Source organism: Vulpes lagopus, chromosome 12, assembly GCF_018345385.1.
Source record: "Vulpes lagopus strain Blue_001 chromosome 12, ASM1834538v1, whole genome shotgun sequence".
Classification (NCBI taxonomy): domain Eukaryota; kingdom Metazoa; phylum Chordata; class Mammalia; order Carnivora; family Canidae; genus Vulpes; species Vulpes lagopus.
This window is the reverse complement of record NC_054835.1, coordinates 19,958,302-19,978,246: the sequence shown is the minus strand read 5'-3', so window position 1 is coordinate 19,978,246 and position 19,945 is coordinate 19,958,302. Positions and strand designations below refer to the sequence as shown.

At 36.6% G+C, this 19,945-nt stretch overlaps 1 protein-coding gene across 6 annotated transcripts in view; it reads right to left on the bottom strand.

Annotated features, from left to right (window-relative positions):
• Positions 1-19,945, bottom strand: part of NF1 (neurofibromin 1) — a 265,517-nt gene that overhangs the window by 4,853 nt on the left and 240,719 nt on the right. For 5 of the 6 annotated variants that reach the window (XM_041726978.1, XM_041726976.1, XM_041726979.1 and 2 more), the window contains 9 exons: positions 19,500-19,631; positions 18,366-18,501; positions 16,847-17,004; positions 14,432-14,554; positions 13,891-14,021; positions 13,603-13,703; positions 12,135-12,277; positions 11,720-11,766; positions 10,241-10,457 (listed from right to left, as the gene is read on the bottom strand). In XM_041726978.1, coding sequence (XP_041582912.1) covers positions 10,241-10,457; positions 11,720-11,766; positions 12,135-12,277; positions 13,603-13,703; positions 13,891-14,021; positions 14,432-14,554; positions 16,847-17,004; positions 18,366-18,501; positions 19,500-19,631 — 1,188 coding nt within the window. The remainder of the gene's footprint in view (positions 1-10,240; positions 10,458-11,719; positions 11,767-12,134; positions 12,278-13,602; positions 13,704-13,890; positions 14,022-14,431; positions 14,555-16,846; positions 17,005-18,365; positions 18,502-19,499; positions 19,632-19,945) is intronic. The other variant, XM_041726981.1, reaches the window with a different exon arrangement.

Below are 19,945 nucleotides of genomic sequence, written 5' to 3'. Positions count from 1 at the left end.
AAATACTCATTTTTGGACAAAGCACCATTTCAAAGTATTGCTGCTATAGAAAATGGACATAGATCCACACATCTACTTATTGGCTCATGAACAGGAAATGGATTTGTGATGATCTTCTAGAAGCCACACATCATTTAGATTCAGCCTTGCATTCAATTCAGAGTGCCAGATTTCCATAGGCTCAATAAAGGTTTGCTGTCTTCAACTTCTCAAAGGAACACTGGGCATTTGTTAGTGCTTTTTTATGAAAAGCTAGTAGGAGTCTGGGTACAGCTGAACAATGTCTACCACACCTCTGCAGGAGCCAAATACAATGGACCGGCATCTCCAATCTGTTCTTTTTCAATCAATACGTGCAGAAAGATTAATGGAAGATACTACAACATTCACAGAGTTTTCTCTGGCTAACAGAATTCTGAGTGATTTTTGTTCTCTTCTACCTGTGTATTTGCATCTTCTCCAGAGTGATTTTTTTTTTTTTTTTTTTAAGTAACAAAACTGAAAGAAAGCTGCTCATCATCTCCAGGGTGCCATGAACTTTGGGATGTGTGTTTGTGCAGGCTGTTTCTGTCGCCTTGCCTGTCTCCACAAGAGAAATTCGAACCATTTTTTCCTCAACTCCATTTCCTTCACGATGCATTCTGCTGTTTCTTGCCAGAGCTACTGTCTCCCTCTTTCTCTCCCTGCTTCTATAAGGCATTTACATTTCTTACACTCTGTCTCTGCTACCACAACTTGTGTATATATCTTATTTCCTCTATGAGAGTAAAAACACCTAGAAAAGCAAAGATCATTCATTTTCCGGTGAGATCTATTTAATTGGTATCTTTTTCAATAAATATTGGTTGAACTGAATGCTTCCATTTTTAAATGTGATCATTGTAATTCAGAACCCAAAAGCATGGGTGTGGTACATATTTTGAGTGGAAAAGGAAAAAGTTAATTTCCTTCATCTGAAATTATCATGAACTTATAGTGCATCTAACTTTCTATTTCCTTAAATCTGCATGTGGCCTACAAGTTCAAGTCCAAAGTTCTTTATGTAGGTTCATATTCTCAATAGACAATAAAATTCAGGTAAAGCTAGGATTTAAAAAGACAGGGGTTTAAAACAACCAGGAGACAGCCATCAGGAGAAGCCCAGCGTGGACAACTACCAAGAGAGACTGTGGGTCTCTGCATGCAATCTGCCACCCTGGGGTTTGTTCCTGTGTGCCCATCTTTGACACAGCCTTGCCATTACTAGATTCAGCTCGCTCTGGGGAGGAGCTTGTCATTATACTGCAAGGTGGCAATGCTTTTTTTTGAGGATAAGGGCCTGCTGGTCACTGATATTCTTCAGAATTTAAGTTATAGAAATTGTGGCCACACAGATTAAGTCACTAGGGTGAAGATTTCTTTGAAGAAATACTAAGGATATTCTATTTTCTGTTAAGCAAGTAACCTTTAGACCTCTAAATAAAATGTTAAAAGCCTTATTTAGTTCTTGCTAAATGTTAAGGGTAGAAAGCAAGGTATAAAAGGTTTACACATACTAGGACCTCTACTATGTCAAGAAAAGAAACTAGTATATGTACTAAAATGTTAATAAACAGTGTTATCTTAAAGCAGTGGGATCATGGGTGGTTTTTTTATTCTATTCTGAGTTTTCTAATTTTGTTTCCTAATGAACATGTGTTCCTTCAGTAAAAAATGTTAAATTGTCACCGACTTAGTCCCATCACTCATAGCCAAAAGCTTCCCTGCTATGTGAGAGGATGATGTCCTACTTCTACTCTCAAATTAGTTTTCATCTTAATTCTTGTTTTCATATGTGTATTTTCTTCCTATTCAGTGACCCAACTCTATAAACCACACAGAGGTAAATGTGGTATAACTGATTCCCAACCTCACAGCAAAGCTGTTTTACTTTAAAGATCAAAGAAGCTGACATAAACATCTTGAAGGGTCATTTTTAAGAAAAAAAAAAATCAATTGAAATGCATTATATTTATACCAAGGTACAGCATCTTGGAGAAGTCAAGTTAGTTAGAAGCAGCGATCATGGTGTCCAGTTCTGACATTTCAGTTCCCAAGCATAATTTGCATGTAGAATTTTGGCAGCAGTCCTTCTTTTTGCCTTCCACAGTGAAATCTAGAAACCTCTCTAAGATGCTGGTGAAGGATCTGGTCTTAACATTCCGTAGGAAGAACTCTCGGATGGTCAGCCAGACTACTGAAACGCAGACAGAATCCACCCTGCATTGATATACGCTGTATCTTAAATTAGAGAGCAGACCCTGGTGCTGCTCCACTGCAGTTTTGTACTCTGGTCTACTGTAGGAGGCCCCTAAATACCGCTCACCCCTCTGACCCTTAGTGGGCACAAAAGCAAAAAAACCCAAAAAACCCATGAGATGATGGACACCCAGAGGCCACCACCTAAACGAACAAAGATAAAAATTTCTGTGGTCCGATTTCCTTGTTTAAATTCTCCCACAGATAGTCTGTGGTCAAACATGCAGCCAGTTACAAACATGCAGGACAGAAGAAGCTGAAATTCTCTACAGCAGTGTATTAATAAGCACTATGCTTCAATGAATTGTGGTGGTTCCAGATAAAGATGAACTCCTAAATAAAAGGCGTTATGGGCCAGAATTTAGTAAATCAAGTGGGAAAAATGATTAGAGTGCATGATACTTATTGAAGTTGTATGTCTACCTCCTCTGCTTGAACATGAGTTCCTTGAAGGCAGGTATCAGGGTTTATTTATTCTGACAACTAGGGATAGATCCAGCCTGAAGAATAAAACACTTCATTTTAAAAATTCACCTAATTTTTAAGTACCAAAATGGTATCCGCAAACTGGAACCTAATACTTTCATAAAGTAGTAAAAGGATGGAATCCCTTTTAGTTATTGAAAAGCTGAAGAAAAATGGGTTAGGTAATTTGTGAAAAGTCACACAACAGGAAGTGAAAGACAAGTAACTCAAATTTCACACCACCTGCATGGGAGCACTGGTAAGTTACCTGACTGCATTGCTTAGGTGATTACACATATACTATGGCAAACCGGTCAGCAAAGTCTTATGATATACATGAGAAGGCAAACATATCAGAGGGTTCATTTGTTACATCCAACAATGCAAACATGTCAGAAGACCCGGGTTTGAGTCTTCGTTGGATCAGAACCTAATTTGGTTCTAGTTCTTAATCCATCAATTAAGGATAAGAGTAGATGTGCCTATTTCAAAAGGGTTGTTAGAACAATCAGATAAGACAGTCGACGTGAAGGCTTTCTGCACATAGATAAAATAATTACTACAAAATCAAGATGCTCCTAAAGCCTAAAATAAAAAAGACCAGGTGACGTACAGAAAGTAGTAGTAGTAGAACAAATGCATAGTACTTGAATTTTACATGAGAATGTGTATTCTAGAATGTGTACTTAAGGTAATGTGAATAAGCACAAAATATAATAAATCTTCTTAGAATGTAACAAAGTTTGTTCTTATGGTATAGTAAATACTTTCATGGAGACACGTTAAATATGCATTTAGAAATATTTGTATTTGAAGCTAGATATACAAAATTTTAACTATAAGAATTAACAAGACTTTTAATGTACTTTCATGACTTGCCAATACTTTTTGTATTTGGTCTAATCTTTCTGTATAATAGTTATAGAAGAATAAAAGAAGACAAGGTAGCTTTTGTAAATTAAATATAAGTGTAATGCATTTTTTCCTTCTCAGTCCTCAGAGCTACCTAAGACCATATTCCTTTTTCTAAACATAGGTGATGGAGTACATAGTCAGCTTTAATTTCTAAAGAAATACTGGGATTACCTAAGACCATATTCCTTTTTCTAAACATAGGTGAGAGTATGTAGTCAGCTTTAATTTTTAAAGAAATACTGGAAAAAAAAATAAAGAAATACTGGGATTGGATTTATATTGGGGAAAGACAAGTATTTCCTAGGCTTTAAAAAGTCTTCCTCAAACCACATATCCTGCCTTTTTTTTTTTTTTTAATTTATAACTCTCCCCGGAGTTTCCTGTTAAATAGGCTGTGTTTGCCCAGGGCTGGGACTGTGTGTTCAGGGTTCAGGGGGGAGTGTCAACAGCTTGTTCACAGAGACAGGATGCCTGGACCTGCAGGGCCAGCGAGCACCAGACCTTAAAGCAGTGGTTTTACAAGTGCCTCAGGTGCTAACTAAGCCGAACTGTGCTTACAGGAGTTGGTAAATGAAGTCTCATGCCATGTGCCCAGGATGAGCGCAGGGTAAGCGGCATTTCATGCAGAGATGACAGAAGGAAAGAGTACCTTGATGAGGAAACAGCTGCATGAAAACTGCTGACTTAGAGCAAGGCAGAGAAGCTTCACAGACACAGAATGGAAGGAAAAACAAAAGTGAGTGATGTCCACAAGATTTTTTTAAAGGGTGAAATATGAGTAGATATTGGACAATTATGATCCCTGGTTTTCAGAAGAAATCTTTTTGAATTATTGAACTCTGACCATTAATTTCCTAAATATTACACTCTATAAATAAACGTTAGAACTTACAATTTTACAGATAGATGTGTTTTTACGTTTTCTTTAGAATTAAGAATTTAAAGTCAAGAATTAAAAAATGAAATGAAAAATTAGCAGAAATTACACTAAGCAATTGCCCAGTTTAAAATTACTTTTCTCCCTTAAATAAAGGATGATAATAATAACAGAAAAAGGGCAGCCCCAGTGGTGCAGCGGTTTAGTGCCGCCTGCAGCCCGGGTGTGATCCTGGGGACCCTGGATCGAGTCCCACGTCAGGCTCCCTGCATGGAGCCTGCTTCTCCCTCTGTCTGTGCCTCTGCCCCTCTCTCTCTCTGTGTCTCTATGAATACATAAATAAAATCTTTAAAAAATAATAATAACAGAAAAAGATGGAAAAAATTAAGAAAATACCAAATACAAGTCTAGGGATACCATACGCAGTTCCCAAAACATTAAAATCATTTCAGAGATTTTAAGTAGTCTTAAGAGAGGCCTTTAAGTTTCTTCTAAGAGGAAGACATTTGAAACCTGGTGAACGAACATCTTAGGAGTGTTATGGACTCAGAATAAGTGCACACACAGAGAAAAGGTTCCGATGCACTATCACTGTGCACACAGCTGTCAGCACTCCTGGTTTAGGAATGCCTGTAATGCTTAGTTGATCCACTCAGCTTCCTAAAGGGAAGATCTACAATTAAGAAGCAAAGTGAGGGACGTTGGGTGGCTCAGTGGTTGAGCATCAGCCTTTGGCTCAGGCTGTGATTCCGGGGTCCTGGGACTGAGTCCCACATTGGGTTCCTTGCAGGGAGCCTGTGTCTCTGCCTCTCTCTCTGTGTCTCTCATGAATAAATAAATAAATATTAAAAAAAAAAAAGCAAAGTGAGTGAATAACTGACAGGCTTGGACACAGTCCCAAAATAAACCGGAAGAGGTGAATTAAAAAGAGAAACAAAACTTCAACTGAACAGGTTTTGGCTCTAAAAAATTCCTCCTCCAATACTAACAGTAAGATAAAGCTGATCAAAGGGGAAAGAAAAAAAGATTTTTTTTCTAGTAAAAAAACAGTTAAAATAGATCACATGGTTGTTTTGTTCAAAAAATTATAACACAGGGGATCCCTGGGTGGCTCAGCGGTTTGGCGCCTGCCTTTGGCCCAGGGCGTGATCCTGGAGACCTGGGATCGAGTCCCGCGTCGGGCTCCCACATGGAGCCTGCTTCTCCCTCTGCCTGTGTCTCTGCCTCTCTCTCTCGCTCTCTCTCTCATGAATAAATAAATAAATCTTTAAAAATAATTATAACACACATCTCACATTTTCTTGAGGTCAAAAATGTTACAATGAATCTCTATAGGATAAGTATCTGGAATTCTGGTTATTTTCTACAGAGCATTTTAATCTTGCACTTAAAATCAAAGATCTTGTGTACATATAGAATTTGTTAGAAGGAAGTAAAGACTTTAGTTCAAAACCCAATATTGCAATCCATAAGCAAAAACTGTCAAGCCTTGACCAGGGTCTCTCTCATCTTTAAATATCCTAGATAACCTAGTATATACCTACAATATGGGTGTTCAAATGTCTACTGAATTAAATTACAGTGTGAAAAATATTAGGAGAACCTTGGCAGAGTATAAAATAAAATTTAATACATTGTAAGTGGATCTACTTAAATTTTCTAATGAGTACTAAATCCATATAATTCCATCTGGGTTTTTATTTCTAGTATCCTTGCTCTTTAACATGTAAAGAGGATGCAGGAACACTGCACTTGAAAAGGTAATAAAGCATTCAAAACTATGGCTTTAAAAAGGCTTCCTTGCTCATCACCTAAGAGTGCCACTAATGACTTGGCCTTAAGCAAGTGAGCTCCATTCACACAGCATTTTTAAGTGGATAGCTTGATTTTCTAGCTCTGATCCTGGTTCTTCCATTCATGTACAGCTCAGCTACTCTGAACCTAACAGGGGACTGAAAAACCAATTTGGAATACTCTTATATATCAGAGTTAATTTTATAGATTCTCTTCAGGGTTCTCTTAGTGACATTTGGGAAAATCTGACGAGGCAAAGTTTTATGTCCATTTGGCTGAAAGGTTACTATGATTTTACATGCACTGAACTCTACTGGATGGCTCCAACGATGCCAAGTTCAATTTCAACTAGGGAGGCAGTCAGAAGACATTTACACATTTTAAAATATAGATTTAGAAAATAATCTTCCTTGTGCTAAGGGGATAGACAAGTGGGCTATGATAATCTGTCAAGAAGAATGCATTTTCAGAGACAATTGCTTTATGTAAGTAAGTAACCAATACTTTCTCAAAAGCTGGTGGCTGATGAATTACCCCCACCTCCATCCCCTAAATAAAGTAATACTTTAAGTCAGGTTTAATGCTTGGGAGTGGGGAGTTCATAAATCTCTTATCTAGCTGATTTGACAGCAGAGAATGTTGGTTGTTGACCAAAAAGAAAATACAGCTTAGTGGCTGATCCTGCTAAGTACCAAAGATCTAGAAAGCAGAGTCTTGCATTGAAAAGGAAAGTCTGCAGCTAACAATTGAGCCTTAAGCAGCTCAGTGACTTTTGCTTTTTGACAATAGAGCAACAGAGCTTTCACAAGCTTTTTTTTTCTTTCACAAGCTTAAAGCTCAGGAGACTGGGTGCAGATTAATGTTGGGTAACTTGATAGCAAGCCACATTTGTGCTCCATTTTCAGGGAGTGACATGAAATTTCTTTAAATATCTGTTTGGGGGGCACCTGGGTGGCTCAGTTGGGCATCTGACTCCTGGTTTTGGCTTGAGTTGTGGTTTTGAGGTCATGGGATGGAGCCCTGCATTGGGCTCTGCATTCAGCTCAGAGTCTGCTTTCTCCTTTTTCCTTCTGCCCCTTTCCCCACTCACATGCTCTCTAAATAAGTAAAATATTTAAAAATAAATAAGTAAATAAATAAATGTTTCGGCTTGGGACTTGGCTGATGGGAATGGAGACACAGAATTATTCTGATTTTTATACAACCAAACAGGAAAGTTGAAATGCTAGGCTGAGTTAGGAATCTGGATAAGAGTCATCACTTCTTTTAGCTGTTTGATATCAGCAAACTCAGCTCCATTGAGGAGATAGGAATATAGATTACATGTAGCTAAAGATACAAAGCAGTATATCTCATTATAAATGAAGTATTAACTCTTTTTTTTTTTTTTGAAGTATTAACTCTTAAAGAGGTATTCTATAATAGCAAATGACAAAAGCACAGTAATTAGTTAAATAGATAAATCAGGATCCTTTCATGGAGATGAGCTCACAACTCAGAGATAAAAATGGGTTTGTTTCATAGGAAAGTGAAATTACTATCGAAAAGACAAACCCTTTTTCCAAAAACATGTAGTAAAATAATCTGGCAAACTGAGGACCTACAATTTGCAATTCAGAACCAGGGAATGCTGAACACCACGACTCTACTTAATTCTATTGTTTTTAAAGCTTCAGTTTCCTCTGAGAATAGTCAAAGGCTTCTAGGCTGTGGTCATCTATTCAAGCAGCCATCTAAAAACTACTAGAAGTGATATTATTAGTTTAAAACTGTAACCAAAACCACATATGCTATTTTCTGATTTTTATAAACAATTTTAAATAAGAGGATGCAAGGTAGGACTATTTTTTAAACAACCGACATAGGATATAAGCAATTAATCAACTAGCAGAGGAACCTGTACTGCTACCTTTATAGACAGAGTCTATGAATTTTCTCATTGTCACTGACCTTATAAAAAACAAGTAATGCAGAAAACAGAGAGCTCTACAGAAAAAAGCCGTGTGGACTTAGGGTAAGGCAGGTGGAAGTAATGAGACAGCAATAAATAAATAAACAGGGAAACAAAGGGAAGGAAGAAAGCTGATGGACAGGTCATAGATATGGAAGACAGTGACTATGGTAGAAAGAGCACTGGCCCTGGTTCTGGATAAGAACTATGTGATAAAGCAATTACCTTAGCTCTTCTAGTCCTCAGTTTCCCCATCACACCAGACATTGTAAGCCTAGAACTATATGATCTCTGTAGTCCTCTTTAGCTCCAAAATGCTAAGATTTGGAGGCTGTGGGGGCACGGAGGTGGGGGAAAAGAGTTCAGTGGCTGCAATATCTAGAAGAAAGTATATTTTAAGTTTTTCCCTGGTTATAATGGTTGAAATGCGGATGATGAGGCAAGACCACAGGCATACCCTAGGACAGTGCTTCTCACACCCTAGTGTAAGAATCACCTGGAGTGTTTTATTAAAACAGACTGCTGGCTGGGCCCCCTTGTGGAGTTTCTTATACAGGAAGTCTAGGGTGGGGCTTAGTATCTGCATTCTATCGAGTTCCCAAATGATTCTGATGCTGGTCTGGGATTGTAGCTGGAGAAACATTGTCCTAGGGAGTAAGGGACAAGAGGGCAAATGACCATGGTTATATGCGGAAGAAAAGTTGGTCAGATTTCTCTTATTTTTTGGAGGAAGAAAAGCAGCTGACTAGGTGCAGTAAGGGGATTGATAAATAAATGCTGGACTAAATAACTTGTTTCCTCTGCTGACCAAAGCTTTGTTGCTAACCAAAACTTAATACAGTTATTTTAATACAATGATTTGTGATTGGATATTATATGTGCCATGTTCTTCAGGCCTTCAAAACTATGTATGTTTATTCATGCAAAATTGGGATTATAAACTGGGGATTCTATTTATGTGTCTTGAACATCACAAAATAGTTGTAATACATCACTAAGGCTTTAAAAAAAAAATCCATGCCAACACCTTAAAGAGAATAATGTATAGTAACTATACATCGGTGCTTCATGTGTAAAATTTTCAGATAATGGAACTTTAAACACAAAACCTTTTTAAAACTTTCACCATTTTAGAAGGGTATCACTTCGAGTGGAAAACATGACCACATGGAAGTTTTCCCTCACTATCCACTGTCATCATCACACACAATAGCATCAGTTCTATAACGAATAACACTTCTAGGGTCAACCAGAATTGTAGGAAACTGTTCACTCTGACACTGAATGAGCCCAGAAGACTATAGGTTTGCCATTTCTGTCACTTTGTGTATCTCAGCCTTGTTCAAGCTATTAGCTATTATTTTCAGTGTATCCACCTCTAGCAGCATGTTGCATTGACATACTTTCCCCATGTGGACCTAAGAGTGACTCCATGGCAAGGAATATGCTTATGTGCTTCAAGATGTTATTTTCCTGAGATGACAATTTTCTAATTGTTGATTTTCCTAGATTTTCAGGTTAGCCTCTGGATGGTTGAGTTGTTGCTGGCAACAGGGAAGTGGGGTACTACCATATTTTGTGTATTTTTTGCATACAGTATGCTGTACCAGAGACATAGAAGCCCTAGGGCTAGGCTAGTATATCTAGTAAGGAAATTGTAATTCTCTTCACTTACAAGCTAAGGTACCTTAAAGGATGCTCTTCCTCCCAAATTCTAAAAACTTATCAACCTTAGAACACTATGTGAACATTCTAAACATTTCACTATCTTGTATCTGTTTAAAAGCAGAAAGCTTTATAGAATAACAAAATTCAAGTCAGCTATAAGGTAAAGAAAAAATGTAAGATGAACCTCATGATAAAAAGGAGCAAAATCTACTATAACCTGATAACAAGGGAATTCCTGATGTTGGTATATTAATATTATTGCTCAAATTTATATAAAGATTACATTTACTAACCTGGGGAATGCTGGGAAGTTGCAAGTGAGGTCATGGAATTAGAAAGGTTAAGATTAGCAGTAATACTAAGCTGGCTCTGCACTGCAGGAGGATAAGGAGAAGTGGGTGTCAGGAGGGACTCCTCACTGGTTTCTTCATCAATTCCAGGCAAATACGTGTCAATCAAGGCATCAAGAAACTTAACAATAAGCTCAGCATAGTCTGGGATTTGTGTTTGCTGTAATGGAAAATAGGAAATTATTTTAGCTCCATTCTTTTTTTTTTTTTTTCTGTAAATCCCCTTTGAAGCCAAAAAAGATTAACTCAATTTTTGTTTTGGGCTTAATTTACTAATTTTCTTCTTTTATACTAGAGAGCATTAAAGAAAGTGGGTGGCATACTATTTCTAGACTACCATGGGATTTACAACTGGGAACTCTTCAGCTTACACCTACAGCTTCCAGATGAACCTACAATTATTGAAAGCCATGCAGAGGCAAAGACTGAATTAATCCTGAGACAGTAAAACCATCAGCAATGATGTCTAGTCAATTTTTCAAAACACAGAAAATGAGCAGAGGATCATCATGCCAGCCGCCATTCAGATACTCCACTAACTGAACACTGTGAAGGGCAGAGGGTTACTGGCAATCAAACTACAAACAGACCTGCAGGATATATTATTTCTAGGAATTCAGGCCCATTTTTTAAATGACAGCTTTTGCATATGAAGAGATATTCAGTAATAACTGAACAAAATAAAAAACGAAATATCTGATTCTTAAAACTAGAATAAGATTTAGATAATTCAGCTTGATTTAGCACCCCTGAGTCTAGAACACTCCACTAGGAACTGTCCAGGGAAGAAACAGAAGTCCTGCCTTCAAGGAATCTCAACCCATCTGGAGGGACCATATATAGAGAGAATAATTAAAAATACATTTAATACTATATCAATTAATGCCAATCAAATAAAAAAATGAACAGGAACAAATAAAGATATATTCAGGAAAGAATGAATCTAATCCAATAGGTTGGAAGGAAAAATGTTTTCATGAAGAAATTTTTTTTCATTATGTAATTAAAAAACAGCTTGAGATTTAATTGACATATAACATTATATTTGGGTCATAAGGTAGGTTTAAACCCTAGGTCACACTCCTTCCTAATTACAAGATACTTAAGTGTATGCATCATGATCAACAAACACCCAAGTGACCAAAAGCAGAAAACTTACAGAGGTTTCTTTCACACCCTTCTGAAAAGTCAAGCATAAATTGAACTGGGTTGTTTTTTGTAAAAACTAACATATAAACCTATTAAAGGTGCTGCCTCTTAGAATCTTGTGGTGGAAAACATTTTATAAAAATAACATGTGTTTATCATGTTATTATCATGTTATCATCATTCTGGTTTTCAGCATACTATGTTCTTTAAGCAGGCACACTAATATGAATAAAAACTTTAGTTTTGTCAATGGAGAAAAACAGATTTTCTTACCTTTGAAAAGGGTCCTGCAAACCGCCATAAGCCATTAAAACCAAAACCTGCAACAAACCAAATGGTACTCTTATAATAAGCATGACACTCTTCTAATCCCTAACGGAAATGAAATGTTATATAGTTGATGACATTTAAAGCCTGTGTACACAATGAGAACATTTTTTTCAGAATGAATGTCAGAGTAGGCTAAAACTCACTTAAAACACACTCAGTATAAAACCATATTTTAATCTTAAGAAGCTGTAAACTGGTTACTCATTGAACATACAATGAGAAGAGTACAAAATGGTATATGGAGAGAGAAGTATGAACAAGCCTATCCCTTATAAAGAATTCCTTATTTAGTGCATTCTGTAACAGTGCACATGGCAGCAAGTTTATCAACCATCCTCCTCCAGAGACATTTATTTACTTTGCAGATAAGATGTTTGGTACTGAGGTGGGGATTCTTCATGGTATACCACACTCTGCACGATTCCATGGATTGGATTTAACAAATTTGGATCTTGGCACAATGACAACAAGGTGTTGATCTTAGAGTCCAACAAATTGTGCCTAAAAAAAAAAAAAAAAAAAAAAAGTAAACACAGGAACATTTTAAAGGAAAATTCAATAAAAAATATACACTGGAAAACATTATATAACACCCAGAACAATGTGATAAAAATGAAGGGAAAGGAATATTTTTTACCATCTGACGCTTTTCTAAATTTTGTATAAATAAATGTATAAATAAATAAAATACACTTTTTTGGTCTGTCCTTTGTTGTTGCTCTTATATTTTTTATTTTCAAATTTTTATTTACTTGCTTTTAAAAGATTTTATTTATTTATTTATTGAGAGACAGACAGAGAGAGAGAGAATACAAATGCACAGGGGAGGAGCAGAGAGAGAGAGGGACAAGCAGATTCCACACTGAGCACAGGGCTTGATCTCACAACCCTGAGATCATGACCTGAGCTGAAATCAAGAGCCCAATGCTTAACCAACTGAGCCACCTAGGTATCTCTTTTTTGTTGCTTTTAATCATTACAAAAATACGGTAAAAACAACAAACTAGTATTGTCACATAACCATGTTTATATATGGTTACTGCTCAAGACAAGGTTGGTTTCTGTCACTTGATATGTTTTAGAACTATTTCTTTCTGCTGACTGTTGGTATGTACCCAGGGAGTTAAAACTAAATTTAATAACAATCAATGTTTAATAAATGCTGAAGATCAGATCAGATTAGATTAGATCAGATATTCTAATCTAATATCTAGATCTAATTCAAAATTAAGAGGAAATTAACTATGTCTAACTTGGCTGCACTCCATTAATAGAAATAATCCAGAGCCAACTATATGAGATTCCCAAATTCTAAAATGAGATTAAACAAAAATAAGGAAATAATAATACTACATAGACGGCCTGGATCAGGAATAGGATTTCCCAAGTTTCTTTAGGTTATTGAGATTTGAATACTTTGAGGCTAATACAACCTTCATTCTTAAGAGAAAGTAAAATTCATTCATCTCCTATATAGAGGGTTAATTTTGTTTTCACTTAGCTGTGGATAAATACAAAAGCTCTACCAAAAAAGAAACCAAACAGGTACATAGAGCATCTAATGGTTTGCTTTTAAGTGAGGAAATGAACAATGCTCATCACGAAGGACCACTTAAGAAAATTAACAAGATAAAAAAATGTTTTCCCTAATAGGCCAAAACTTAGTCTTAGCCCCTACTAAACCCTCTAAGCTACACCTCTATCATACAGTCTCACGTTCCCCTCTCCACAACCAGTGAACATTATTGAATGATACTTTTCCTAAATTTTTATGAGACATATGACTTCCAAGACACGTACAGAAGTTAAACACAAGAGATACTTACACAACAGGAAAAACCTTGGGGAAAACAACACTGGCTTCTGCTAAGTATTCATAAAGAATTCGCTGATCAAACTCATCTGTGGTGTATTTTACCAGTGTAGCCTGCCAAAGGCAAAAAAGTCAACAAAACACATTTTACTTTGTGGCTGAAGTGTTGTACGTTCTGGTGAGAAGCATAAGACAATCTTTCTTTCCTGTTTTTGATATTTAAGGGCCTCCTAAGAGTAGACTGGAATAAAAAAACTTTTGAGAGCAAAAGAAAAAAAAAAAAAAAAGGCAAAAACCTTACCAGAACAGTAAGAAGAAGTGCTTGGATCTTCGGATCAGTAAGTACTTCTTCATCCAAGAGAACATTTGATTCAGACACTGAAACTTTGCGTAAATGTGGGTGTTGCTGTGATGAGGAAATCCTCTGAGTTTCTGCAATAATATATGGATTAACGTGATCAGCTGTATTAACAGAACATACACACTAGATACCACTTCACCTAACATATTTTAATGTTTTTTTTTTATTTTAATGTTACTTCTAAAATTCAATAGCTTTTTAGTAGGCACTTAACAGCAAGATAAACATCATACAGAATTAATAGTCACCTATATAAAAGTTCTGGCTGGCTGTTCAAAATGCTGTGTATTTATATATATGATTACTTTTTATACAGGTTTCAGGATAACTTTCATTTTAAGGACTGTATAGCTTATCTTCTGAAAAAGCGCAAATGCATCTACATTTCATCCTAAAGATTCTAAGAAATGGCTGGAAAGCAAATATGGCTCTCCCATCTTATTTTCAATGATCTAGATCAATTATTAACTCTGTTTCTCACCCATTTCATAATCAGTTTCTGCTACTCTCCTCATTTTGGGGGGTGTTGTGATCCCTGATTCCATTTCTTGCCTTTTAGGAGCCTTTGTGTCTGATATCAAGTGATCAAAACTTTTCCTTGTTCCTATAAACAAAAGTTACAGAATATGGCAGTTCATTAACCACAATGTCTGTGAATAGGATTATACTAAAAAGAAAATGTTTGGACATCAAGTGTTAAGTTTTCACTTAAGGACCCAAAGAAAGCTCAAATATATCCCTGGGGCAGAGTTTCTCTCCTTTGATCTCCATCTTGTCAAGAAATTTGGCCCCATGGCTTTGCATCTCAGGACACGATGTATCTTATTGGTCCAAATTAAACTGAGATTACATCCACTACACTGGAGGTAAACCAAGCTCCACCAACAAGTACAATATTTGATGATGAATATAGGGGTATGCACTGTTCAGTAGCAAAAATCAATTAAATCTGAACAGCCTTTTTTCAATTTAAGAAATTCTACTCATGGCAAGAATTAGTCATTAACATATGAAAACTTTCCAAATGTAGGCAAGATCAAAGTTTGATTTTAATTCTGCAATCTTTGAAAACAATATCTGCATACCTAAAAGTACTAAATAATACATCTACTGGGAGATGCTTCAAAAATGGCAAGTAGTACAGTACCATCTCCACTTGGCTTTGAGTCCCTCTAGCATGTATTGCACTATGTGAAATCCTTTTCTCTATTTAAAGTACTGAAAATGGATTATTGGGACTTGCACTAAATCTTGTCCACTCTACTTCACACATCACCCTAAACCTAATTCCTCTTCTCCATTCTCCCATTGCTCCCGCCTTAGTGGAGGTCCACATCGTCTCTTATTCGGATGCTCTATCCATCTATTACCTGATCCCCTTCCCAAACATTTCTTCCTATTTCTCCATGCTGGAGCCAGAAAAACTTGCCTAAAAACGAAATTTGGTAATGTTCCTTCTCTACTTAAAGATCCCTGCTGGAAATGTGGCTCAATCTCTCAACATGGTATACAAAGTCTGTCACAGTTTAGTTCCAACTCTTTGCTAGCCTCGTTTTCTACAGGTGCTTTTCCTTACTTTTCTTTACTCATGCTTGCCTTCCTTAGCTTGTCTGTCAGACAAGCATGTATTAAATCTTCAATACCCAGTTCAAATATTACCTCTTCTCTGCAGCCTTTCCTAATTTCTCAGGTCCCCAGTTTCTCCTTGGCAAGATATGTTATTTTAATGGCACCTGGGGATGCTGTTGTGATCAGCTGATTTTAAGTCTTAGCCACCAAACTATGAGCTCTTCAGGGCAGAGACCATAATATTTTATCTAGCACATGAGCTGAACGAACTCAATAGTACATTTTCTCTGAAGCTGGCTTTTCATTTACAACTTCCTTGGCATGATAATCCAGAACTACCAAACACAAAGTAACCAGGAAACTCCTGGAAGACTATTTTTGTGACAAAGCATAAACAGAAAGAAACTCAAACTAAAGGTAGCAACCCTATGTGACTAATAACAGTGATTAACATTCATGGTTTCAATTTCTTTCATGGCTCACTGACAGGTTATTTATTTCACACTTCATTGCTCATTGCTTTCCTTACCAACAGAAACATTTTTCCAATACCTAAAGATACTTAAAAATATGCTTGTAGGGATAACTGAAACCCACTGAGCCATTCATAGTGCTGGTCACTGACATATGGATCTTGGTGTACTCTAAAAACAATGAAAACTTCAGCCGAAGTTATATAAGAGCACCTTTCTACTTCCTCTGTAGTGAGGTGGGATCAGTGAGGATCTCTCTCATTTTCTTTCAGTTTTTATAAAGGGAAAGGGTCTCACAGAATTTTAGGTGTACTTATTGACAAATGTTGATGTAACTGAGCAATCTTAACTTTCAAGAATCATATCTTCTTATAGAAATAAAAAAATACAGTAATAAAAAATTTTAGTTGTCTTTCTAAAGAAAAGATGGCAAACAGTATTATTATAGCTTCATAACTTATTGATGTAGACTGCTCTCAGACAATACTTTTGAGAAAATACATCGTTAAAGTCCTGCATCTGAGTGCAACAAGATGCCTCCTATCTTGTGAGTAGCTAATATCTGTCCTATTCTCATTTCCCTGTTGCTTGGCCAAGGCAGAACAAAACAAGGACAACCACAGTATTTAGTCTGAGAATCAGAAAAACAAAAACAAAAACAAAACTGTTTTAAGATCCCATTCTTATTCCTCTGTCTTAACTGAGATGGCTTAACTGAACTATCAACAATTTTATTATATCAAAATGGGAATTTTGATAATTTTGAACAGCTTCAAATAATCTTCCAAGAAAGAAAGTGTCTGACCATGAAAAAAATAAGTATAAAAAATTCTATATGATTTAGATAAACTAACCCAGCAACTTCTTCGTATTGGCCTGAGAAGGCTGCCCCATGTCCAAACTCATGGATTTCCTGGCTCGGGGACTGGTCTGGCCCACGGCTGGATAAGTGGCTGCAAGGTACCCTTCAGAACCTTTGGGAGATGACCACGGCTGGTTTTCCTTTAGCGTCCTGAGAGATTTAAAACAATTGAGAAGAAGTAAGTAACATGGTAACAAAGACAACCACTGTACGCCCCTCTCAGTTGGTTGTCCTATTTCCCAATGGCAGCAATCACTTAATTTTAAAACTGCATTTGAAAGGGCTTCAGGGTATAAACTCTTAGTGTTATCCAAGAAATATCTTCCCTTCCTTCTTTCATTCATTTGGGAAACCTTCTTAAAAATTAGCACTATTCTCTTTTAGCACTTTTCTCCTTAGCACCTACTTTCTTCCTATGATGTGTTGTACACAGTAGCATTCACCATGCACAGAACTGTACTGCACTGATTTTTTTAACCAGCAAAACTAAGTCTAAGCAGACAAGTATATTCTTGGTTAAACCAAGAAAATCAACTATACTTTTGACAAGGGAACACAAGCAAACTCATTTTTTCCTTTTCATAATAAGAAAGGCATATCTCAAAGAAATATAATCAAAGGAATAACTGAAGAATAAGACTACTGAAAACCAAGTAAACCTGGAAAACTTCTGCATACTTTGTTAAAATCTCAGTGGGAAGTTGTGGAGGGCCTTTTAATCAAAAAGTGGGACATTGCTAAATTGAATGATATATGACCGAAAATTTACTTTTGTTTAATAGGAAGTCTCCAAAATAATGCCATTCTCATGTAATTTCTCTGTGTTGTAGTGAAAAATATGCTACTCAAAACTACATATAGCAGTGGACATAATGTAATTATCTTATCATCTAAATCTGTACTCTAGAAAACTTTTAAATAACTTAGTGTAATAAAAGTAAATGCAACAGGTGAGGGGGAGATGGGGTAACTGGGTGATAGAGGCATTTAAGGAGGGCACATGATGTGATAAAAGCACTGGGTGTTACATGCAATTGATGAATTATTGAGCACTACATCTAGAACTAATGATGTACTATACGTTGGCTAACTGAATTTCAATTTAAAAAAAGTAAATGAAATAAATGTGGTGGCATGTGTATCTTTGTGCAGACGTGCACAGCTTAGCTTTCCATCATCAAGCATGTGATGTTGTTCATATTCCACGGTAGTTTTTCCTAGGCCCTTTCTTGCAATCCAGTGATTTCAAGATCATCTCTTTTCATTACCCAACTGGTTTGTGCTTAAATGAGGCAAACTAATGTTAACATGAGCATGATTAGCTTAGAGGAACTGTCCTACTAATCCACATAGAACACTGTACATTTATAAAAGGGGTTTTGATTTATATATTCTTCCTAGATTATCTTTTCCTCTATATATTACCTCTGGATTACTCTTGCTGCTTGCCTCCTAGCATGGAAAACAGAAACCTGATTATAATTACATAATCATAGGAGAAGGCCACTTACCTATAGCTAGGGTCGCCATGATGGATGGGATACGTATCCATAGGAACATTTTCCATTGAAATATCAGTAAGAAGAAGAGATTTTCTATGTTTTAGGCTACAGCGACTTCGAACCTCCTCAGACACTGTGAGTAAGGCTAAAAGGAAAAAGAAGGAAGGTTATTTAACAAAATACAAGTGTGACTTGAAACAAGATATATTTCTTACAGCCTCCTGAAGAGGATAATAGCTCTTAGATATGCAGATAAAGAGCCCAAGAGAGTGTGAAGGGTATAAACCACTTAGGACAGACTTTCTTACCTTAAGAGTTTATGGTCTGTTTTGGAAGACTATGTAAACATGAAATATACAGAGATTTAATAAGAACCTTGTATCTGTCAAGTGCTTTAATGCACATTTGGCCTCAACAAACACAAAAGTAGGCAGGACAGATCCTATAAGATCCAATCTGAGATGTTAGATGATTTGCCCAAAGTCAAATGATTCAAACAAAAAAATTGCCACAAACTAAAATCTGCAAACTGGGAATCAGCATTCTCCATTGAACTAAACTGGGAATCAGCACTCTCCACTGAACAACTACATTCAAGAAGTATTACACTTAAGTGCTAATTGTTGGTGAGTGAGAAACACAAACTGGGTAAGAGCAAATAGGAAGGTTTAATGGGATGGTGGGAATGGGCATTCTAGGTAAAGCAAATGGCATCAGCAATGCATATTAAAGAGGCAAAAGGGCAATTCCAGGACGTGGCCAGTAGATGAGCTTAAACCAGCCCATCCATCTGGAGGGGTAATAAAAATGGGGCTTAGGAAAAGACGTCAGACTCAAGAGCTGCTGAAGGGCCCAGATGCTAGGCTGAAGCTTTCAGATTTTATGAAAGACAACAGGGAACCATGCAGTGCCTTGAACCAAAGATGACAAAGGGAACACATTGAGACATTAGTGCAAGTTCTTCTATAAGGAAAAAGGTTTTGGCAAAACTTTCAAAATTTTAACCACCACCACAGGACTAGCTGGTGAACTCTTTACCCCACCAAGCAACTAGCTGAAGGACCAATGGGTTTCTGTATCATCTTGGCAGTCCTTAGGTATATATGCAGTAAGATTAATTTGGTCTACTTTGTGTTTTTTTACCTGCTAAATAAGCCACGCTCTGTGTGTTCACCTCAAATTTGTCACAGTTTCTATGTTTGTTCACCAGAGTTAGTAGTGTATGCAAAATTCTGACTGTTCTTGCCACAATGGCAGGTGAAGGATGCCTGTACCCTACAAAGAATAAAAACAAGAAGTTAATCCACTCTTTCAACAAGTATTTCTTGAGTTCTTATTGACTAGCAACTCTGCAAGGAAAGGAAACATAAGGGATACCTCCTGCCTTCTGAAAATAGCCATCTGGGAAGGTAAAACATATGTACGTGAATAGTTAGTTACATAAAAGATTAAGTACCAAACCTGTAGAATAACTCTAAGGCACCTCAGGGAGAGGAAAATAAGATGGATGTGGTTTCAGATATTCCAATCCCTAAAGCAATGCAGGCAATTAAAAAAACTAGGTAAAATAATAATAATAATAATAATAA